This window comes from Ursus maritimus (assembly GCF_017311325.1).
Source record: "Ursus maritimus isolate PB19 chromosome X unlocalized genomic scaffold, ASM1731132v1 scaffold_X1, whole genome shotgun sequence".
NCBI lineage: Eukaryota > Metazoa > Chordata > Mammalia > Carnivora > Ursidae > Ursus > Ursus maritimus.
In genome coordinates, this window is record NW_024423319.1 from 45874462 (window position 1) to 45898632 (window position 24171).

The window sequence follows — 24171 nt, forward strand, 5'->3', positions numbered from 1 at the left end:
TGTCTTTAATATATGGCCCTTCTGATGTTGAGATATGGTCCATCTATACCTACTTGTAGAGGATTTTTATCAGGAATGGATGGTGTACTTTGTCAAATGCTTTTTCTGTATCTAATGAGAAGATCATATGGTTCTTATCCTTTCTTTTATTAATGTGGTATATCACATTGATTGATTTGTGAATATTGAACTACCCCTGCAGCCCAGGAATAAATCCCACTTGATCGTGGTGAATAATTCTTTTAATGTACTGTTGGTTTCAGTTTGCTAGTTGAGAATTTTTGTATCCATGTTCATCAGGGATATTGGCCTGTAATTCTTCTTTTTAGTGGGGTCTTTGGTTTTGGAATCAAGGTAATACTGGCCTTGTAGAATGAGTTTGGAAGTTTTTCTTCCATTTCTATTTTTTGGAACAGTTTGAGAAGAATAAACATTAAATCTTCTTTAAATACCTGGTAGAATTCCCTGGGAAGCCATCTGGCCCTGAACTTTTGTTTCTTGAGAGGTTTTTGATTACTGATTCAATTTCTTTGCTGGTTATGGGTCTGTTCAAATTTTCTATTTCTTCCTGTTTCAGTTTTGGTAGTTTGTATGTTTCTAGGAATTTGTCCATTTCTTCCAGATTGTCCAGTTTATTGACCTATAATTTTTTATAATATTCTCTTATAATTGTTTGCATCTCTGTGGTGTTGGTTGTGATCTCTCCTCTTTTTCTCATGATTTTATTTATTTGGGTGTTTTCTCTTCGTTTTGATAAGTCTGGCTAGGGGGTTATCTATTTTGTTAATTCTTTCGAAGAACCGGCTCTTAGTTTTGTTGATCTGTTCTACTGGGGGTTTTTTTGTTGTTTTTATATCATTTATTTCTGCTCTAATCTATTATTTCCCTTCTTCTTTTTTTTAATGTTTTTTTTATTATGTTAGTCACCATACAGTACATCCCTGGTTTCTGATGTAAAGTTCAATGATTCATTAGTTGCGTATAACACCCAGTGCACCACGCAATACGTGCCCTCCTTACTACCCATCACCAGTCTATTCCATTCCCCCACCCCCCCCTGAAGCCCTCAGTTTGTTTCTCAGAGTCCATAGTCTCTCATGCTTCATTCCCCCTTCTGATTACCCCCCTTTCTTTATCCCTTTCTTCCCATACCAATCTTCCTAGTTCTTATGTTCCATAGATTAGAGAAACCATATAATTGTCTTTCTCTGCTTGACTTATTTCACTTAGCATTATCTCCTCCAGTGTCGTTCATGTTGCAGCAAATGTTGAGAACTCGTTCTTTCTGATAGCTGAGTAATATTCCATTGTATATATGGACCACAACTTCTTAATCCAGTCATCTGTTGAAGGGCATCTCGGTTCCTTCCACAATTTAGCTATTGTGGACAATGCTGCTATGAACATTGGGGTGCATATGGCCCTTTTCTTCACTACGTCTGTATCTTTGGGGTAAATACCCAGTAGTGCAATGGCTGGGTCATAGGGTAGCTCAATATTTCCCTTCTTCTGCTGGCTTTAGGCTTCATTTGCTATTCCTTTTCTAGCTCCTTTAGGTGTAAGATTAGGTTGTGTATATGAGACTTTTTTTTTTTTTTTTTTTTTTTGCTTCTTGAGGTAGACCTGTATTGCAATATCCTTCCCTCTTAGGACTGCCTTTGCTGTATCCCAAAGGTTTTGGGCTGTTGTGTTTTCATTTTCATTTGCTTCCATGTATTTTTTTATTTCTTCTTTAATTTTCTGGTTAACCCATTCATTCTTTACTAAGATGTTCTTTAAACTCCATGTATTTGGAGTCCTTCCAAATTTTTTTCTTGTGGTTGACTTCAAGTTTCATAGCATTGTGTTCCGAAAATACACGTGGTATGATCTCGAGCCTTTTGTACTTGTTGAGGCTTGATTTGTGACCCAGTATGTGATCTATTCTGGAGATTGTTCCATGTAGACTCAAAAAGAATGTGTATTCTGCTGTTTAGGATGAAACGTTCTGAATAAATCTGTTAAGTCAATCCAGTCCAGTGTGTCTTTCAAAGACATTGTTTCCTTGTTGATTTTCTGCTTAGATGATCTGTCCATTGCTATAAGTGGGATGTTAAAGTGTTGTTTTATTATCACTGAGTTTCTTTATGTTTGTTATTAATTGATTTATATATTTGGCTTCTCCTGAGTTGGGAGCATAAATATTTACACTTGTTAGATCTTCTTGATGGATGACCCCTTAATTATGATATCATGTCCTTCTTCATCTCTAGTTATAGTCTGGTTTAAAATCTAGTTCCTGTGGTATAAGTATGGCTACTTTATTTTAATGTCTGTAAGCATAATAGATGGTTCACCATCCCCTCACTTTCAATCTGCTGATGTCTTTAGATCTAAAACAAGTCTCTTGTAGGCAGCATATAAATGGGTCTTTTTTTATCCATCCTGATACCCTATGTCTTTTGATTGGAGCATTTAGTACATTTACTTTCAGAATGATTATTGAAAGATATGAACTTAGTGCCATTATGTTACCTATAAAGTTAATGTTTCTGGTGATGTTCTCTGTCCCTTTCTAGTCTTTGTTGTTTTGGTCTTTTTTCCCCCACTCAAAGAGTCCCCTTTAATATTTCTTGCAAGGCTGGTTTAATGGTCATTAATTCCTTTAGTTGTTGTTTATCTGAGAAACTCTTTATCTCTCCTTCTATTCTGAATGACAGCCTTGCCAGATAAAATATTCTTGGCTGCATATTTTTCCCATTCAGCATGTTGAATATATCATGGCCCTCGTTTCTGTCCTGCTAAGATTCTGTGGACAGATCTGCTGCAACCTGAATTGTCTTCCCTGGTAGGTTAAGGACTTTTTTCCCTTGCTGCTTTCAGGATTCTTTCCTTGTCTGTGTATTTTGTGAGTTTGACTATGATATGTCTTAGTGATGGCCAGCTTTTGTTGAATTTAATGGGAGTTCTCTGTGCTTCTTGGATTTCAGTGTCTATGTCTTTATTCGGATTAGGAGTTTTCTCATCTAATTTGCTCAAATAAACCTTCTGCCCCTTTTTCTCTCTCTTCTTCTTCTGGGATTCCTATGATATGAATGTTATTGACCTTTAAGGGGTTGCTGAGTTCCTTACATCTACATTTGTGATCCAATACCTTTCTTTCCCTCTTCTTTTTAGCTTCATTATTTTCCATAATTTTATCTTCTATATCACTGATTTATTCTACTGTTTTATCCATCCTCATTGTCATGGCATCTAGTCAAGTTTGCATTTCAGTTATAGCATGTTTAATTTCAGCTTGACTAGTTTTTAGTTCTTTTATCTCTGCAGTAAGTGATCTTCTAGTGTCTTCTATGCTTTTTTTTAAGCCCAGATAATATCCTTATAATTGTTGTCTTAAATTCCGGTTCAGACATCTTACTTATATCTGTATTGATTAAATCCCTGGCCTTTACTTCTTCCTGTTCTTTCTTTTGGGGTGAATTCCTCTGTCTTATTTTGTCTAGGTTACTGTTTTTTTGTGTGTGAGATTGTTAGGAAAGCTTGTTATATTCCTGCTTCTGAGAGTAATGGTTATATTAAGAAGAGGTACCCCCCAAAAAAAGGTCGTATATGTACTCTGCTCCTGTGTTTTGGCTGCTCCTGCCCTCAGGTCAGTCCTCTACAGAGTTTCTTTTTGCCTGCAGTGGGGGTTGTTTTGACCTTGTCCACTGTGTGCTAAGTTTTAACTAGGTGTCTTTTGGTCTGCTTGTTTAAAGAAGCTAGATTTAAAAAAAAGAAGAAGGAGCTAGATCCTATTTCACCCAGAGCTGAAGCTTTGCAGCACTCCATGATCAGTAAACTTGGTGCCTATGAGGGATTTGTGCTGGTCTTCTAAGGGTGGGGCCTGCTGCACTGATTCCAGGAGGACTTGCCTAGGAAAGATGCTTCTGCAGGGTCAAGGGGGACGGAGTTTGGTGTAAGCAGTTCCAGCCTCTACTGGGGGCACTGTGTTGCTCACTGAAGACTTTCAGTGCTGATGGGCGGGGATGGGGAATGGCCTTGTCCCACTCTCTTGTCCCTGGAGCAGGGAGTTTGCACCTGTCAGTCTTCACAGAAGAGCAAACAATCACCCATCTTGTGTCCCTGGCTTCTGTCAGGTCCATGCCTTCACCCTGTCTGTGTCTGAGCTATCTGCTGCCAGGTGGCATAGTACTCCTGTGTTTTATCTCAGGTGTGCAGCTGGGTTTCAAAACTCCAAATTTTAGGAATCCACATGGCCTGGACCTGCACTAGTCCTCTGGGGGAGGGTCCCACCACACTTTTCTGGTTTGCAGGCTTGTTCCAGAGAAGCGGTGGAAAACTACACTGTGGTTCGGAGATTATGGTAAAACACAGCAAAAAGTCGGCAGTATGATTTGATATCTATCTAGCTGTGTTTGAGGGATGAGGCAAGCTTAGGGCCCCCCTACTACTCCGCTATCTTCACTCCTCCCTCTTTTTTTCTATCTCCCCAAGTAGCTGTAGTGAGTGAACAAGGTTCAGAGCTACCTGAATGATTTAAATGATGACAGTGCAAGTATTTAACAATATTTCACTTGAAAATTTTATACTTGTGGTTTTGGAATAATAATATTACATTAATAAATACATATAATATGCCAGTAGTAATAAACAATGTGTAAATGAAAACCAAGCACCTATGAGCACAGTGCTGACTTGGCAGTGAAACTTTCTTTGCAGGAGACAATCACAACCCAGCGTAAGGTTGGAAGAGACAAAACAAACTCAACAAATCAAATGATTTGCACAAAGGGAATATAAAAAAAAATAGAAAAAGCTGAAAGGACCTTAAGATAATATTTTCTAGAGTGATAAAAGAGTGATAAAGGAAGAAATTATATCCATTATAAAAGAAGAAAAAATTGATCAAGAAATATGGCTAATTTAACATCAAGATCTACTTTCACTTCTTCCTGAAATCTCATTACAATAATATCAAAGGTATACAGATACATGTGATGGGATATTACTCAGCAATAAAAAAGGCAAAAATATGGGTGGATCTCAAAAACATTGTGCTGACTTAAAGAAGCCATACACAAAGGCATAGAGGATGTATGATTCCATTTATATGAGATTCTAGAGCAGGAAAAATGAATATGTAGTGACAGAATGCAGATCAAGGTTTACATGGAGAGGAGAGAAAAGGAGACTAATTTGACATGGTATATACCCATGTGGTATATGCTTTATATCTTGATCAAGGTGGTGGTTATCTCTATCCCTGATTTTTACATATAAGTAATTTGGGATCAGGATAAATTGGGTGAATCATCCAAATTGTTGCAGCTCATTAATCAGACAGATGACAGGGGGATCTGATTATCAATAATAAATTGTTTCTATTGTGCTGTGTAATGAGTCAATAGGAGTAGTGCTTCCCCCCAAGCACCTGACAAGACCTCAACCCAGCCTTGTATACAAGTGAAGCGTGGACATGAAAGTATAAATATCTGCATTCCAACCACCCAGGTTTTTTTTTAAAAGATTTTATTTATTTATGTGACAGAGAGACAGCCAGTGAGAGAGGGAACACAGCAGGGGAGAGGGAGAGGAAGAAACAGGCTCCCAGCCGAGGAGCCCGATGTGGGACTCGATTCCGAAACGCCAGGATCACGCCCTGAGCCGAAGGCAGACGCTTAACGACTGCGCTACCCAGGCGCCCCAACCACCCAGTTTTTAAACACTGTTGACATTCTTATGTTCTTTTACCTTGACTTCTTTATGTTTTCATTTATAAATCAAAACATAAACTTCCACTAATATTTACTTCTGAGTAATGTATTATAATGTACATTTTTAAAAATTGTGGTAAAAAACACAGAACATAAAATTTACCATTATAACCATTTCTAGGTATATAGTTCAGCACTGTTAAGTATACTCACATTGTTGTGAAACCAATCTCCAGAACTTTTTCATCTTGCCAAACTGAAACTATATTAAACAACAGCTTCTCCTTGCCCTTTTCCCCCCAGGCCCTGATAACCACCATTCCACTGTCTGTTTCTATGAATCTGACTACCTAAGATACATCATAAGAGTGGAATCATACAGTATTTTTCTTACTGTGACCAGCTTATTTCATTTAGCATAATGTTTTCAAGGTTCATCCATCTTGTAGCATGTGACAGGATTTTCTTCCATTTTAAGGTTGAATAATATCCTATTGTATGTATATACCAGAATTTGTTTACCCATTCATCCATCAATGAACATTTTACCATCTAACTCTTGGCTGTTTATGAATAGTGCTATAAACATGCATGTGCAAATGTCTCTTTGAGACTCCACTTTTAATTCTTGTGAATATATAACCAGAATTGGGATTGCTGGGTCATATGGTAGTTCTTTTTTTTAATTTTTTGAGGAATTTCCATACTATTTTCTATAAAAGCTATATTGTTTTGCATTTCTACCAACAGTGCATGAGGCTTCCAATTTCTTCACATCCTCACAAACACTTGCTCTGTTTAGTTGTGTTTTTTTTTTTGTAGCCATCCTAATAGGTGTAGGTGATATCTCATTGTGATTTTTATTTGCATCCCTCTGCTGGTTGGTGATGTTTCCTTCTATTCCTATTTTGTCAAGTGTTTTTTTTTAATTATGAAAGGGTGTTGAATTATGTAAAATGTTTTTCTGCACAACTGTGATGATCAGTTTGTTATTGTCCTTCATTCTGTTAATGTGATGTGTTACATTGATTGGTTTTCACATGTTGAGCTATTCTTACATCCTAAGGATAACTTGCACTTGGTCATGGTGTATAAACATTTTAATGTGCTGTTGCATTTGGTTTGCTCATATTTTGTTGAGGATTTTGCATCAATATTCACCAGGGATATTGGCCTATAATTTTCTTGTAGTGTCTGTCTGACTTTGGTGTAAGGGTAATGCTGGTCTTATAGAATAAGCTTGGAAGTGTTCCTTCTTCTATTTTTTGGACAGGTTTCGTTTGGCATTCATTCTTCTTTAATATTTGATAGAATTCTCCAGTGAAAGGCATCTGGTCCTGGGCTTTACCTTGTTGGGAGGTTTTTGGTAATTGATTGCCTCTCTTTACTCACTATCAATCTGTTCAGATTTTCTATTTTGATTATGATTCAGTCTTGGTAGTTTGTGTTTTTCTAAGAATTTATTTCTTCTGGTTTTCCAATTTGTTGGCGTACGGTTGTTCATAGTATACTCTTACAATACTTTTCATTTCTGTACTATCAGTTGTAATATCCCTCTTTTATTTCTGACTTTAGTTATTTGGATCTTTATTTTTTTTCCTAGTGAATCTAACTAGAGGATTGTCAATTTTCCAGTTTTCCTCATACTGTTGATTTCTGGTTTCACTCCACTGTGATTGGAAGAGATGCTTTATATTATTTCAGTCTTCTTGAGTTTGTTAAGACTTATTTTGTAGCCTTACATGCACTCTATCCTGGAGAATGTCCCATATGCACTTGAGAAGAATGTATGCTGTTCTTGGGGGAGTGTTTTGTATATGTTTGTTTGGCCCAATTAATCTATTCGTTGCTCAAGTCCTCTATTTCCTTATTGATCTTCCACCTGGTTGTTCTATTCATTATTGAAAGTTAGGTATTACAGTCTCCTACTATTGTCTTGCTGTCTATCTCCCTTTTCAATTCTATCAAAGATTGTTTCATGTATTTAGGAACTCTGTAGTTTAGTGCATAAATACATAAATAATTGTTATATCATCTTGGTGAATTGATCCTTTTACTATTATATAATGTCCTTCTTTGTCTCTTTTGACAGTTTTTTACTTAATGTATATTTTGTCTGGTTTTAGTATAACCACTGCTGCTCTCTTTTGGTTGCCATTTGCATAGAGTATCTTTTTCCACCCTTTCACTTTTGGCTTACATGTGTCCTTAGATCTAAAGTAAATCTCTTGTAGACAGCATATAGTTGGATCTTGTTTTTTCAATCCATTCAGCCAATCTATGTCTTTTGATTGGGGAGATAAATCCATGTACATTTAATGTAATAACTGATGGGGTAGGACTTACTATTGCCATTTTGTTCATTATTTTCTGTATGTCTTGTAGCTTTTTCCCTACTTTCCTCTCTCACTGTCTTCCTCTGTATTTAATTGATGTTTTGTAGTGATATGCTTTGATTCCCTTCTCATTTGCTTTTGCATATATTCCATAGTTATTTTCTTTGTGATTATCACTGTAATTACATGAAACATCTTAAAGGTATAGCATTTGTTTTAAATTGATAACAATTTAACTTCAATTGCATACAAAAACGTTACTGCCTTACACCTCCACCTCCCCTACGTTATGCTATTGAGGTTGCACATTACATCTTTATATATTGTATATTCATTAACATAGATTTATAGGTTTTTACAAATATTTCTGTCATTTAATTCTCATTGTCATTTAATGCACCAAAATTACAATAATACAGCTATTATATTTACCCATTTATTTACCTTTACTGCAGAATCAAATATTTTCCTACAGCTTAGTGTTTCTACTATTCTTTTATTTTAACTTGGACTCCCTTTAGTATTTCTTGTAGAACAATTCTAGTGATAATGAACCCCCTCAGCTTTTGTTTAGCTGAAGAAGTTTTAATTTCTCCTTCATTTGTTAAGGGCAATTTACCAGATACAGTATTCTTTGTTGACAGTTATATATATATATTTTACTTTAATACTTAGAATATATCCTCACTCCCTTCTACCCTGCAATGTTTTGGCTGACAAATCAACTGATAATTTTATAAAAAGTTCCATTGTACATGATGAATTGCTTTTCTCTTGATGCTTACAAGATTCTCTCATTGTCTTTGACTTTAGACAATTTGATAATGTAGTTTGGTGTGATTCTCTTTGGGTTTATCCTAATTGGAGTTCCTGAATCATCATGTCCATGTCTTTCCTCAGACTTGGGAAGTTTGAGGCCATTATTTTTGCAAATGAGCTCTCTGCCCCTTTCTCTTTTCTTTCTGGGATTCCCCTAATGCGTATATTGTTCTTCTTCATAATGCCTCATGAGTCCCATAGGTCTCCTTACTTTTCTTTATTCTTTTATCTTTTTGCTCCTCTGACTCAGTGATTTCAAGTGACTTGTCTTCATGTTCACTAATTATTTCTTCTGCCTGACGAATTCTACTCTTGAACCCTGTATAGATTTTTCAGGTGTTCTTGTATCTTGCAGCTCCAAAATTTCTGCTTTTTTTTTGTAGTTTCTATCATTTTGTCGGTGTTCTCATTTTGTTCAGACATTGTTTTTCTATTTCATCTAGTTGTCTATCTGTTTTCACTTTTATTGAGCATCTTTAAGATAGTTATTTTAAATTCTTTGTCAGGCAGCTCATAGATCCACTTTTTATTTTATAGTCAGCTTCTGGAGTTTTATTTTATTCTCTTAATTGGACCATACTTCCCTGTTTCTTTGTAAGTCTTGTAATTTTTTGCTGACATTTGGGTATTTGAAAAAGCAATCACCTCTGCCAATAGTTGTGTATAGGCTTCATGCTGGGGATGAAGGTCAACCTTGATGGAAGTTCTAGGACCTTTCATACCTTTTCTGGTCTCTTGCTCTCCCTGGCATCTGCCTGTGAAACTGAAGCTCTGAGTTACTGCTCACCTCTGTTTTCAGCACTTTCTAAACTTTGATGCGAGCCCAGTAAGTTTTCTAATTTCAACAAGACAGAAATTCATCCTGAATCAGCCCCCTAACAAGCCAGAATGTTGACTACATGGTCCACTCTTGTTTCCATCTCAAGGGAGGTGAGGGAATATGGGCGACTTCCTCCCAGTTGTTCTGTGGTATGTCACAAAGGCAGAGGCAGAGAACAATCTTGCAAAACAACCTGTATTTCACTACCCTTTTAGCTAAAATCCCTTCTTGGTTTTATAAGGGCTTGAATGCTGTATTTTCTCAGTTGAACTCCAGAGTCCTTACAGAGGTATTCTGATTCAATATTGTTGTTAACTCAGTGTCTCTGGGGGAAAGAAGACCTGTAGCTTGCTGGTCAACCATGTTACTGACATAACTCTGTAATATACAGTTTTGTATCCTGACTTTTTTTTCTTCTTTCACATAGTGTTATAAGGTGTCAGGAGTATTCTATCTTGCTTTTTGAGCCTACCACTTAAACCTGAATTATTTTTTTTAGAGAGAGAGAGCATGAGTGGGAGGGAAGGATAGAGGGAGAGGGAGAGAATCTTAAGCAGCATGGAGCCTGATGCAGGGCTTGATCTCACAACTCTGAGATCATGACCTGAGCCAAAATCAAGTCAGACACTTAATCAACTGAGCTACCCTGGTGCCCCAAACACTTTTTAAACAATAATACATTTTTAGCAAAAATATTGGAACTCAGAATGTAAACCCCATTTCAAACCATTCTGTATACCTGTTTCAGAGTGTAAGCTTTTTATATTGGTTCTCTTAATCAGACGAATGTCAGATCATTTCCCACCAAGGCTTTCCTGTTTTACTGTTTGCTACTTTATAAAACACATTAGTAGCTGACATCACAATCTTCTCCCATATACCCATCTGTTTTCCTTCTCATTTCCCAGAAGACTAATAACAGTGAATGCAAATAACACACATTAATCCTTTACTAAACACCAGATGTTGTACTAAGTACTGACGTAATAATAGCTAACTTACTTACAGTGCTTATTTGGCCACAGGCATTTCTCCAGGTGTTTTCCATGTATTTCCATGTATTAACTAAATTTTTACAATTATGAGGCAAAACTGTTACTATTTTTCAATTTAAGGGGAAAAAAATAAGGTGAGTCACCATGACGAAAACTTACTTTCCCCTGGACCATAGAATTTAGCACCAGGATTCAAACCCTCATTCATCCGACCTCTATTCCTATGCCCATAACCAATGATGTATGACTCTGTGTTAGGGCTGAAATGAGCACTGGGATGGTACCCAAAGTCCAGTGGGAAATGCTGGCTATGGTGTCTGGGACCAACATGACCTGAACTCTAGCCCTCCGTCTAAGAGACTCATCACTGCATGCTCTTCCCCCATATGATCTCTCTTTTCTCAGACTGCATGGGAACTGTTTCTCTGGTGTTCAGCTTGAAAATGAAGTAGCAGAGACAGACAAGTTATACAAGGAAAGAAAGGAAGGTTTCCAGAGAGGTGCATATTGCCAGGATGAATTCGGTTCCTCATAGGCTTTTTCCATTTGTGCTTCATTCTCTTCCCAGTGATCACCCTCATCTTTCTGGCCCATACGTCCATCCCTTGGCCTTTTTGCTCCGTATGATAGGTGCCCATGCCCCTTCTTTCCCGTCCTTGATTTGAGGGACAATCGTCTCTACCCCTCTTCTGTCAATATCAGCTATTGCTTGATCCCATTGTCTTTCTGTGTCAAAGAGCCTATAAATCACAGCCATATAATTACAAGTATGTATTTCAACATACAGTATTTTGTATGATAAATTTTTTAAGTGAAATGTCTGGGTCAAAGTGTGAGAATGACTTCTGAATGGTTAAGCACACTGTAGGAAATTAGACTCTCCTGCACTGTTAGTGGAGAAGTATAGTGGTGTAAATATCTTTAGGAAATTGTTTCTTATAACTCAAAATATGATGTGCTTCTTCTGGGAAGCTGTAGAGCACAGTCTCAAATCTTGGAACTGTCCTAAATCCCAAGATATGCTCCACTGGATAATTGGGCCTCCACCATTAGATCTACCTTGTATAGAGAATTCTAATACTTTAAATTTGAAAATCAATTCAAATATTAAAATGCCAAGATGTAAAAAAAATTAAAGGGCGTGTTAAAAACAAGAAGCAAAAATTGGGTATATATAGTATATAATACATGAAAAGAAAATGTACATTAAGATACTGTTTTGTGTGGCAGTGTACTTTCCAACATGATTTGAAATTCATGTATCTGTAATCCAATTATACAAATCTAAAACTGATAATATTAACACATGCCCATGTACACATACATGCTCATGCACACACCCTTACTTTCCTCTGAGACAAGGACGATACTGCTGTCACAAAGTTGAGCCCACAGACACGCATGTAGGTCCAGAACATCCTTCCTACACATGCCAGGCACCCAGGAAGCTATAGCTGCAGGATTTAAGGAAAGCCTCTCCTCATTTCTGCCACCAGTTTGCAAAAGCCTCCCTTCCTTGGGTCAGAAAAGCCATAGTTTTAGCATTAATCAAGAAGAGGGGTAATTAGCTCTAGTTCTAACTCTACAATCATGAGAAATACTAATTTTACAAAACACAAATTCAACACATGCTAGTTTTACAAGCAGGTTATGAAATAGTTCTGCAGCCCAGTTTTTTTCTGGAATAAGCAGATGTGGGTAGAAATGGTTGAGATGTGTGGATTCTCAAAAGTGGCTTTGTTGATCCCAAATCTACATTGCCTACATTCATTTAACAAATACTAATTAAGCCCCATTATATGCCAGACACGGTGAGCTCAAAGTGACTCCTAATCTGCAAAAACTGTGATCCAAACAGATTTCTCCATCTAGTTCAAGACCAATATCTCCAATTGGTCCAAGGTCCCTGGACCCACCCAAGCAAGAGTGACTAACTCCTGCTTACAAAACATCATCCCTGGTCTGCTCACAGAAATCTGTCCTTGAGACCTGAAAGTCCACCATTAAAGGAGAACCATCACACTAGCTGGAGGAACACTTAGGATATGGAGGCAGATCAATAGGTGAGGACACAGTTTCCATTCCACCACTGACTTGGCTGAGAAATCCTGGGGAACGTACCTAATGCCCTGTGAGCCTGAGATTCGTGATCTGAAAAGAGACTATGGATACAATCATTTTTGGACTTCTGTAAGGAGGTTAAAGAACTCTAGTGAGTCTGCCCAACACTGAGCAAATGTTGGTTGCTGCTGGGCAAGTGTTGATTTACTTCTCACCCTGTTCTTTCCCTACCACATCAGGGATGCCATTGCCATGTACCCAACGGCATAGCAATGACGTAGGCAGAATCCCAAACTGACACAGGAAGTAGCCATGTGAACAAACATGATGTCATAAAGGATACTCACAACCATTTCTTTGTGGGAGGTCAGTTAATACTGTGGTAGAGACTGAGGGAGACCCCAGGCAGACTGAGTGAGAGGCACCAGCTGATTTCCGATACTCCTGTTGTTGTCTTTGATTTTAACACAACAACAGTGAGACAGGGATCATGCTGAGATGCAAACCTTCAGTAAGTGGATATGCGTGTGTGCACATGTGTGTGCGCGTGGTCTCTCTGGCTGTTTAATCACATGCCCACTGTCCTATGAGATTCCCAAAACAAGGCTATGCTTGAGATTGCTCCTGTCTGAATCACTTTGATGAGGGAGGCCTCTGGCCCTCTTTAGACTTAGCTGGTCAGCCTGTGGATTGCTGTAGCTGTTAGGTAGCTCACTTTTAACACTTTCCCTTTGACAACATTATTTCTGAAGTAATGTCAGTTCTCAAAGATGGCTCTGATGCTCCATACACCATATGTTGACCATGAACTGTTATTCCTCTTTTTAATATTTGAGTTTTTCCCTTCATTGGTGGATTTTCATGAAAACCAGTTGGTTTCCTGGCATTCTCCAAAGGTCACTAATAAGTTTCCTCTTTGTTGTTGTTATTGTTTAGTATCATTATGAACTCCTGGCTTTTTAACATGTTGATGGGCTTCAAGCAATTGTTTTGAGCAGAGGAGTGAAATGATTTGAATTATGTTTGCTGTTGGGCTGAAAACAGATGGTAGGAGAGCAAGGATGAAAGTAGAGGGACCAGTTGGAAGGCAGCATAATCCAGGAGATAGATGTTGGTGTCTTGGCCAGGGTGGTAATAATGGCGGTGGTGAGAAGTGGAAGATTCTGGATGTATTGAAGAGAGGAGGCAAGAGATTTCCTGGTCATTTGGATGTGGAGTGTGAAAGAGAAAGAGAGAGCACTCCAGGCCGCTCCCAAGTTTTGAGGACTGAGTCATTGGCATTTCAGGGTCAAATGCTCTATCCATGTTTAATTCCACTTCCAGTGCCACACAGGGAAGGTCCCAAAGGTTGTGAGTAGCAGGATTGTCCTGACAGCAAGGCCACACACTGGAAGCAGTGACTCCCCAGAGGAATTAATCTGAAGCATGGTTGTAATCACTACATCATGGAGCAATCAGCAGTGAACAGATTTTTACTCATAAGTGTGCCCTGAGACAGCATGGAGTAATTAAGCTACAAAATGTACAACACACAAACCAAGAGAGCCTTAAATATTAGAACCCAAAAGGAAGCTGTTTTCTGCCAGTCTAGGTACCTTAACCTCCCCCCATTGCCTACCCAAACCACTAGTAGTATCATCTGTTGTTACACTGTTTCAGTTGAATGTGGTAAAAATAAAATACCCTTAATGAATCCACTGTGGGCAAGAGAATTGGGACTCTTATTTCTGTAGATGCCAGAAAATTTCCAAATCATTCCACATGGCAAATTACATATGTTGACAGGGAGTATTTGCAGGGGGAGAGGTGAACATCAATACAACTCCTAGGAATGAATACAGGGTGAAATATCACCGAGACACTAAGTATACCTGTGGTTACAAAATCCAAGAAAATAGATGTCAGAGCAAAAGAAATTGATAAGAGACAGAAAGAGACATTAGATAATGATTAAAGGATCAATCCACTGGGGAGTCATAATGATCCTAAATATGTATGCACCAAACAACAGAGACTCAAAGTACATGAAGCAAAACCTGATAGAGCTGAAAGGAGAAATAACCACATCCATAATTGTAGTTGGGGCCTTCAACATTACCCCCCCCACTTAGCAAGGAATAAAATTACTAGAGACAAAACCAGCAAGGATATAGATCTGAATAACACAATAAACAGGATCTATATGTCATAAATACAGCACTCCACCCAACGACAGCAAAGAACATTTTCCTTCCAATATCTATGTAATATTCATCAAGCTAGATCATCTCCTGGACCATCAAACAAACCTCAACAAATTTTAAAAGAATTGAAATCGCACAGAGCACATTCTCTGACCATAATGGACCCAAATTGGAAATCAATAATAGAAAGAAAAAAGAAGAATCCGTACACACTTAGAAATAGTAGTTGCTATATCATTCCAGTTTGTCATTCAAATCTTTGTTGCAGAGGAGCTGAGGCTAGGAAGAATTGTCCCATCATCTGAAAGGCATTTCAGGCTGGGCAAAAAGAAAGCTCACTCTGGATATTTCAAACTGAGTATTGTTGACAGCGAGGCTAGAGGGAGGGGGACAGCTTAGGAGGCTGTTACATCAGTCCCACCTAACGTTAAACTTGAACTGCACCAGCAAAGGAAATACAGCTTGCTGATCATTAGCAGGATCAGTTTTGTGGCTGGTTGTATTTGTGAAACATGAGAAAGATTGCCTCCCTGGTATTGGTGTAGACAGGCCTGAGAGAAGGCACAATTCAGATGTCTTCCTGGTGTATGCTTCTTTTCTGATCTAACCCATGGATGCACACATCTCTGTTTTTTATAAATCCTGCTTCATTCTTTAAAAGGTTCAATACAGTTTCCTCCTCCTCCTCCTCCTCCCCCAGGATTCCTCCCCTGGTCATGCCATCTGTCAAATAAGGCTCTCGTATCTGGACAAGAGGAGGAGTTTCCTTTCTGGGGTTTGGGGGATTGGACCCTCAGGGCAGGTTGACACTTTGCTTGCCCTACCATGGTGTTAGCCTAAGATGTGGTACACGGTAAGTGGACCACTGATGTGCCTTCAAACTTGTATTTTTGTTTCCCCTTTGAGAATACAATGATGGTGGTAGCTCACCTCAAGGAAGAAAGAAAGTTTGGAGTTCTTTCCGAGGTAATTTTGGCAAGAGGAGCCCTCCTTATGAACGTGGTGGATATGAGCCTCAGCCTTCACACCTTCAGGAGGATGATGGAAATGTGTTGATGAGGGATGTCCAGGAGGAGCCCCAAGTAAGACAGTAAGTGACTGGGCAGACTGTTTTGCATGTAGCAGCCCCTGGGACGGTGCGAGTCTTTCACGCTCCCTGGTCTTCTTTTTCTTCTCTCACTGGAAAACCGAAGAATGCCGGAAGTGGAATAATGGTTAAGCAATCCTAACTGTACTCCTGGTGACAGAGAGGTGAGGGTGTATAGAAGAAGACTTTCTTAGCATTTATGGCCACCCTCCTCCTCTCCACTTCCCCTTCACAGCGCTCCCTATAGCACGCGGCGCGACAAGAGGAGAGTGAAATGGCAAAATGAAGGCCATATGCATATTACCGTGTGGAGAGCTGGAAAAAATCTGAAGAGAGAAATGGGGGAGAACACACAAGATGGAACCCCAGGGAGCTGGTTCAAGATCACCGTGAGTGTCTTGGCAAGGCCTGCATTAGATAGAATACCCTGGAACCTTGTGAAAAAGGAAGACCACATTAAACAACCTTACGTCAATTATTTGGAGGAGAGCTTTCCAATGGAGATTTGTTTCCATTGGAGGGTCTAGGAAATCCATATTTGGCACAAAAATAAGAAGTAATGCCAGTGCTCCCTTCTTTCGAACCCCTCTAAAGCTCAGTAGAGGGTCAGACAAGAATGCTGTTCGGTCTGTTTTGCAGCTTTAAGTCTCTGTTATCTCTCCTTACTCCCATCCCTTCTTTTCACCTTTAGATTCCCTATGGGAGAAAGTATGACAAGACATGGCTAATGAGTTCAATCCAGAGCTTTTGCAGTGTCCCCTTCACTCCAGTGGATGTAAGAGAGGATGGTGAAGCCAGATGAGTGGGCACAGGGAAGTGGGGGCGGGGGGAGCCCACTGAGCAGGAAGACTCTATTCTCCAAAATTATTGTTGCCTCCCCCTCCTGCAGTTTCACTACGTGAAAAACCAGGCTCGGTTCTTTGTCCAGGATGTTGACACTGCCTCTGCATTGAAGGATGTCAGCTACAAGATTTGTGACGAGGAGAACCGAAAGGTATGTGTTGAGGGCATTACCTCTACCTAGTCCCAGGGCAGGAGGACAGGGCAGGGGCTGGTTGTCTTCTTTAGAATGAGAGTTCCTGATGCTTACCCCACCTCTCCTTCCTGCAGATATCTATCTTTGTCAATCCCTCTACTGTACCCTACTCTGTGCGGTATAAGTTGGAACCAGAACAAATGGAGCAGTTAAAGGTAATGCAGGCTCAAAGCCCACTGTGTGCCCACACCCAGACCCACCTCTTCTTCCTCCAGCCCCTGGTTTCCCTGTCCCCACCAGAGCCTCCCAGTGGCTCTCTCCACCTCTCTCTGCAGCTGACCATGAACAAACGCTATGACGTCTCCCAGCAAGCTCTTGACCTCCAGTGTCTCCGCTTTGACCCAGGTACACTTGACAGCAGTAATTCTAGGGCAGGTGAGGGCATAGGGATCTGCCTGGGAGGGAGACTGAGGGTTGGCGACGTGGGGAGGAGTTGGTGCTGGCCCTGGACCCCTCTCAGACTTCTGATTGCCTCCTCTCGGCTTCCTGAAGACTTGGTGGGCCATGATATAGATATAATCCTGAATCGAAGAAACTGCATGGCTGCCACTCTGCAGATCATTGAAGAGAATTACCCCAAGGTGAGGCCTTAGGCCCAGTGCTGTTATTAATGGTAGGGGGTGGAACTCATGGGGTGGAGGACAGATTTGTCTCTGAGGTTCTAGACAGTAACTGTCACTCTAACTCTTCTTCACCAACAGCTGTTGTCCTTGAACTTGAGCAACAACAAACTGTACAAGCTGGATGGCCTGTCTGACATTATAGAGATGGTCCCCACAGTCAAGATCCTGAACCTCTCCAAAAATGAGGTGAGAAGAGGGAGCCAGATCAAAGTTGGGGTTGACAGTGGGTGGTAGTGCTCATCAGAGTGATGACAGGAGGCAACAGAAGGTACCAGTGTGGAAAGGTGGGGGCTGGGGGTGCAGGGGCCTGTGTGTCTCTCTTTCCCTGGGACCCCTTGCCAGTTTCTTCTCCATATTTCTCAGCTGCACTTGGTGTGGGAGTTAAACAAGATGAAAGGGCTGGATCTTGAAGAGCTTTGGCTAGAAGGGAACCCCTTGTGTGATACCTTTCCAGACCAGTCCACCTACATAAGGTCAGTGTGAACACCTCTCACACTTCCTAGGAACCTTTGATCCTGGGAGCCTGAACTGTCCCTGAGAATGCATGTATGCAGGAAGCTGCAACCCTCATCCTCTAGAAGGACCATGGTCCCACCTTCTCTCTCTGTGTCCTTCACTTGTAAGGAGTTTCTTTCCTCTGACCTGCTCACCTCTTCTCCTGGTCTGGGGTCTATGTCCACCTTTCTGCAGTCAGTATTCTTTGTTAGTTTGTTTGTTTAATTTTTTTAAAAACGATCTTTTAAAAATTTTTTTTATTTAAATTCAATTTAGTTAACATTTAGTGTATTATTATTTTCAGGGACAGAATTTAGTGATTCATCAGTGGCATATAACACCCAGTGCTCATTTCATCAAGTGCCCTTCTTATGCATTCAGTGTTCTTTAGAATGCCCAAGAGTGTGTGCTCCAGGAAGCAGGGCTCCTCCTCCTCACCAGGACCAGGAGTGACCAGCCTTGAGCCAGATGTTGATGCCCTGGACTGAGAAGGGTCCTCCAGCCCATGGCCCCATGCTGAGACAGACCTTCTTAACTCCCTGCTCAGATGGGGTTTCCCTCCCTTATTCTGAGAGGGGACCTCCTTCCCTTACTCCAAAAGGGTTGCCCTCTCTAATCTCAGGCTGCCATGGTGGCTTTCCTGCCCCATGCTGAGTGCCAGGGTCCTAGGGACCTGCTATTATGACATCCATTCCTCTGACCCAGTGCCAGGATCAGGGCCCTCCTTGGGAGAAACCAGGGTTCCCTGAGTCAGGGGGCCAGAAATGGATGACTGCCAGTGAGCAGAGGGCTTCCTGAGGCAGGAATGGAAGGCAGAGGACAGAGGTGCTTGAGGAGACAGAAGGACCAGCCTCTCAGAGACACTTTCTCTCCCTTCCCTCCACACGTCACATCATCCCAACTGGTCCTACAGAGAAGCCCTGGGTAGCCCAGCACAGGTATGATTCCTCAGGCTAGGAACCGACTGAGACAGGCACAGGTGCACTGGGGCCATCAGGAGGGAAGGCGGTGATCGCGAGGGGGCCACAGACCCTCAGCTCCATGCTGACCTGGGGTTGACCCTGTACTCCCTCTGGGGAAGGTCTCCTGCCCCGTGGCTGGCTCATTTCCCATGCCCGCCTCAGACTGAGCTCACACAGTTGACAAAGGTTCAACCAGCATGCGGTGGGCCCCCAGCCCAACACCTGCATGTTTTCCATTCCTACCTCAGGCGCCAGGGCCAGCCAGGGCAGATGAAGGAAAAGACTGCAGCCAGGGAGCCATTTCCCCCTTCCTCTCTCTTCCTCCTCATCCCCACCACCATGGTAGAGCTTCTTTCCCTTCCTTTTGCTTTGCCTTCTCTTCCTCCTTTGTCCTTGTTCCCCTATGTCTCTCCCACCTCTCCCCTCCTACCTTCATTCCTTCTTCTGTCTTCATCCCCCTCACTCTCCCTCCCTGCCTCCTGGGCCTTGCCTCACTCACTTCCCCGTCCCAGCATCCTGGGCCATCCCTGGGGAGTACTGTGGTCCTGCAACATGCTGGACCCCTAGTGGGGTAGCAGAGCGCTGGGCTCCCGCTCCATTCCCTCTTCTCTCTGGAGTCTTCAGTAAGGATTTAGAAGGAAGGGAGGCAGGGAGGGGAAGGCAGCCCTGGAGCCTGGGCTCCAAATGTTGCTTCTTGTGGCACTGAAGAAGGGAGTCAAAGCCGTCTAGGTGGGAGCTACCCAGTGGAAAGGAGAGGGAGGGAAGGGAGGAAAAGGGAAGGCGGGAGGCTTTGCAACCCTGACCTATCAGTCACTTCTTTCTATTTTTGATTTTGGACAGTGCCATCAGGGATTGTTTCCCTATGTTGTCGCGCCTGGTAAGTGCCTACATTCATCATTGTCTCTTACTAACACTGATCACCTCCACACCTGCCCTCAAGCACTTTGGGTCTTGCCTAGATTACATGTTTGTGTCAGACCCTTAACTATTTTAGGTGACCAGGACTCCTGAAAAAGATATGAATATGCTTTCTGGGAAAATGTCTACACACACACACACACACACACACACACACACACAGAGAGAGAGAGAGAGAGAGAGAGACAAAAGTTGCATATAATAGTAAATACTTTCAGGAACTCATGATGAAGACACCCACGGTAATCTTGTCCATGTAATTTCCAGTGCCCTTTCATACTTAACCTCTGACCCGCACCCTCTCCTGGGCTCATCTTTACCCCTGATCATCCAGGGCCACCTCCCTGGTCTCCACTGCTGACTTCTTCCCTTCTCCAGGATGGCCAGGAGTTATCACCACCAGTTATCATGGATACTGACACACCCTCCTTGATAAAGCCCTGCAAGGTGAGGGAAAATTGATCAAACAGCATTTGGGGTATTACAAGGGAGGCTTTATCAGCCACATAGTCTCAAATGTCTTTTGATTCCAGGAAAGCTACAAAGGATCTGATACACTGAAGAGTCTAGTCCTGCAATTCCTGCAGCAGTAAGTACTCCTGGGAATCTGGGGAAGGGGATGGCTAGGATGGGTGAGGCCACCCAAGCTCAGGACTGCTGACTGGGTCTTGAAATCTCATTTGGGGTCCAGACCACAGAGTTAGACTCTCCTCATTACTGTCCCACAGGTACTATATGATCTACGATTCTGGAGACCGTCAGGGTCTCCTTGGTGCCTACCACGATGAGGCCTGCTTCTCCCTGGCCATTCCCTTCAACCCGGAGGACCCAGCCGCGTGAGTAGCAAAGCTCAGACTCTGCTCCTGGGCCCTGTGGCTCCCCAGTGGACACAGGGCAGCTCCTGGAAACACCCCCACTGGCCAGACCAACACCTTCTGTTTCTCTTTCTCTGCCAGAAGCAGCTTGTGCGAGTACTTCAAGGAAAGCAGGAATATGAAGAAGCCCAAGGACCCCTGTGCGTGTGTGATGAGGAAGATTGGGCAGAGAAAGGGGGTGTGCAGGGGTATTATAGGGCCCAGGGTCTGGCAACCCCTGACCTTCGCTTGCTTCTCCTCCCCCACAGACCTGTGTGTTCAGCCACTGAATCGTACAAAACGTGACATCGTGTTCTCCCTCTGTGTGCTGCCCAAAACACAGCACGACCTCAGCTCCTTCTTAGTGGACATATGGTTCCAGACGGTGAGCACCTGCTTCCTCCCAAGGGCAGCCCCAGAAAGCCACAGGTGGGTAGGAAATTTAGGTGACTTAGCACCTGGGCTCTTCCCTTTCAGGAGAAGATGCTCTGCTTCTCTGTCAACGGGGTGTTCAAGGAAGGTGAGTGTGCATAGAGCCCCTCCCCAGATGCCCTACTGCTCCCTCCCCACTGGCTGGGCTCCCTCTCAGAACTGTCCCAGGCTCCCCTGATGCCTTCCCTTCTATTCTTATTCCCTCTGTATTCTCCTGCCTCCATGCTGTCCCCAAACCATCCTGGTCTGGACTGGGTCTATGCCTGTCTGCCCCACACAGCTTGGGCATTAGGGACACCGTCTGTGGAGTTTCATGGCTGTCATCCCAGATCTTATTCTGAGAACCACTTGAGGTGGTTACTGAACCTCTAAGTTTCCTCACTTGCAAAATGGGGCTAATAATACCCACCTCTCAGGCAGCTGTGAAAAATGAATTGAATGAACATGTGAAGTGGTTGTCACAGCTCTTATCACATAGTAGAGGCCTTGTAACTGGGAGCAGACTGTGCCTACTTTTGCCATCCCCATACCAGACACCCCAACTCCCAGTGAACAATTGTTCCCTTCAGCATGAGTATCAAGTCAGACGTTGACTGGGGAACACTGTGTGGGCATGTGAAGCATGTGTGACTCTAAGGGGGTATTGTTGCTTGTTGTTGAAGTGGAAGGAAAGTCTCAGGGTTCTGTTCGTGCCTTCACCCGGACCTTCATCGCTACCCCTGCCAGCAATTCCAGGTGAGTGCTACATTGTAGGTGGGAATGCTCATCCCAGGCTGGGCTCAGGGGTGTGGGAGCATGGTGGTGAAGACATCTTGGTTTTCTCAGTATTGTGGAAAGCCAACAGGTAGCTCCAAGGAGCAGTCTGGTCTGGTGGTTAAGAGCATGGGCTCTGGAGTTAGCACTGGGTTCTCTTCTTGACCCCAGCACTCTCTGGGTGTGTGTGATCTTGGTTAAGTCACATGACCTCTCTGTGATTCATTGTCTTCCTTGGAAAATGGGTATTAGACCATCCATTCCCTTGGGCTATTGTAAGGGATGAATGTGGGTGTAAAATCATCCCTGGGTTGCAGGTTAAGTACACATCTAGTGAGGTTGGTAGACAGTCCCTGCAAAGGTGGGCTCTGTGGGAGGGGTGGAGGCACCAGCCCAGGAATCTGGGTATGGGGGGGGGGGCAGGCACAGTAGGGGTATGGAAGGAATCTGGTTCCCGAATGGCAGTGGGAGCAGGATCATTGTTGGGGATGTGGAGTTGTACATTCATCCACTTGTCTGAGGGCCCATTTTCCCTTCAGTCTATGCATCGTGAATGATGAGCTGTTTGTGAGAGATGCCACCCCCAATGAGACTCGGAGTGCATTCTCCAACCAAGAGCCTACACTGACCTCCAGCACCATGCCCACCCTCTCTCAGGAGCAGCAGGAAATGGTGCATGCTTTTTCCACTCAGTCTGGGATGAAACTCGAGTGGTCTCAGAAGTGAGTGCTGGGTATGCATGGGAAGAAGGGTGAGTTGGGACAGCGACTTGGGTGGAGTAGGAGTGTGAATCAAAGAACCTCGCAGGGAATTTGGAAAAGTAACATTTTGGATAGTTCGCTTCCAAAAAGGAAGGAAAGAAAGAAAGAAAGAAAGAAAGAAAGAAAGAAAGAAAGCCAGCCCATGGAAAAGGTATCATACTATTATATATGTGAAGGATTAAAAAAATAGTATAATGCTCAATGACATTGTCTTATATATAGAAAATCTGAAAGATGCCACCAAAAAGCTACTAGAACTAATAAACTCAGCAGGGTTACAGGATAAAAGACCAATGTACAAAACTCATTTGCATTTCTATGTACTTGCAATGAGCAGTCCAAAAATGAAATTAAGAAAACAAGCCCATTTACAATAGCATCAAAGTAGTAAAATATTTGGAAACAAATGTAACAAAAGAAGCACAAATCTTATACTCTGAAATCCATAACACATTGTTGAAAAAAATTAAATAAATGGAAAGACACCCCATTTCCATGGGGTGGAATATTGCTAAATGGCTTAATATTGTTAAGATGGCAGTAGAGCAATCTACAGATTCAACACAATCCCTGTCAAAATCCTGCTCTGCAAAAATTGACAAGGTTATCCTAAACTTCATACGTAAGTGCACCAAAACAGTCTCGAAAGAAAAGAACAAAGTTAGAGGACTCACACTTCCTAATTTCAAAACTTGCTACAAAGGTACAGTAATCAGGACTATGTGGTGCAGGCATACAGACAGTGCATGAATCAAGAGAGTAGAACTGAGAGTCCACAAATAAACCCTCACATTTACGGTCAATTGATTGTCAATGAGAGTGCTGAAAAAAAAATCTGTTAGAAAAAAAATGGTCTTTTCAGCAAATGGTACTGGGACAACTGGATATCCACATGTAAAACAATGAATTTTGACCCCAGATTCACATCCTGTACACACATAGACTCTAAATGGATCAAAGATCTAAAGGTTAAGAGCTAAAACTATAAAAACCATAGAAGCCAACATAGGTGTAAGTCTTCATTAGTTAGGCAAGTGTTTCTTATATATGACACCAAAAGCACGAGCAACCAAAGAAAAGATAGATAAATTGGGCTTCATCAAAATTAAAAAGCTGTTGTACACCAATGGACACTATCAAAAAGAGTAAAACTCCTGCCAAAGGAATGGGAGAAAATATTTGCAAATCACATATCTGACAAGAATATATGAAGAACCCTTGCAGCTCAACAGCAAAAGGACAAACAACCCAATTCAAAAAAGTGGAAAGGGGCTCTGAATAGACATTTCTCCCAAAAGATATACAAGGGGCCAAGGAGCACATGAGAAACTTCTCAGCAC

The 24171-nt window shown here is 41.9% G+C and overlaps 1 protein-coding gene across 1 annotated transcript; it reads left to right on the forward strand.

The window, feature by feature from the left end:
- Positions 1-15827: 15827 nt before the first annotated feature.
- On the forward strand, positions 15828-22860 carry LOC103674968 (nuclear RNA export factor 2-like). The gene is made up of 18 exons (XM_008703974.2): positions 15828-16000; positions 16233-16386; positions 16689-16772; positions 16887-16991; positions 17108-17188; positions 17309-17378; positions 17526-17614; positions 17735-17842; positions 18020-18129; positions 19954-19990; positions 20410-20478; positions 20565-20620; positions 20760-20867; positions 20988-21046; positions 21155-21270; positions 21363-21405; positions 21980-22052; positions 22610-22860. Exons 1-18 carry the CDS (start codon positions 15966-15968, stop codon positions 22794-22796), a joined length of 1584 nt encoding a protein of 527 aa, XP_008702196.2. The 5' UTR covers positions 15828-15965; the 3' UTR covers positions 22797-22860.
- The last annotated feature ends 1311 nt before the right edge of the window (positions 22861-24171 follow it).

Bases quoted from the DNA above. Each gene is read 5' to 3' on its own strand.
- LOC103674968 (XM_008703974.2), top strand. From the start codon at position 15,966: ATGAGGGATGTCCAGGAGGAGCCCCAAGTAAGACA. The intron at 20,479-20,564 runs GTGAGGGAAAAT...TTTTGATTCCAG, and splicing joins CCTTGATAAAGCCCTGCAAG to GAAAGCTACAAAGGATCTGA. The intron at 22,053-22,609 runs GTGAGTGCTACA...TTTTCCCTTCAG, and splicing joins ACCCCTGCCAGCAATTCCAG to TCTATGCATCGTGAATGATG.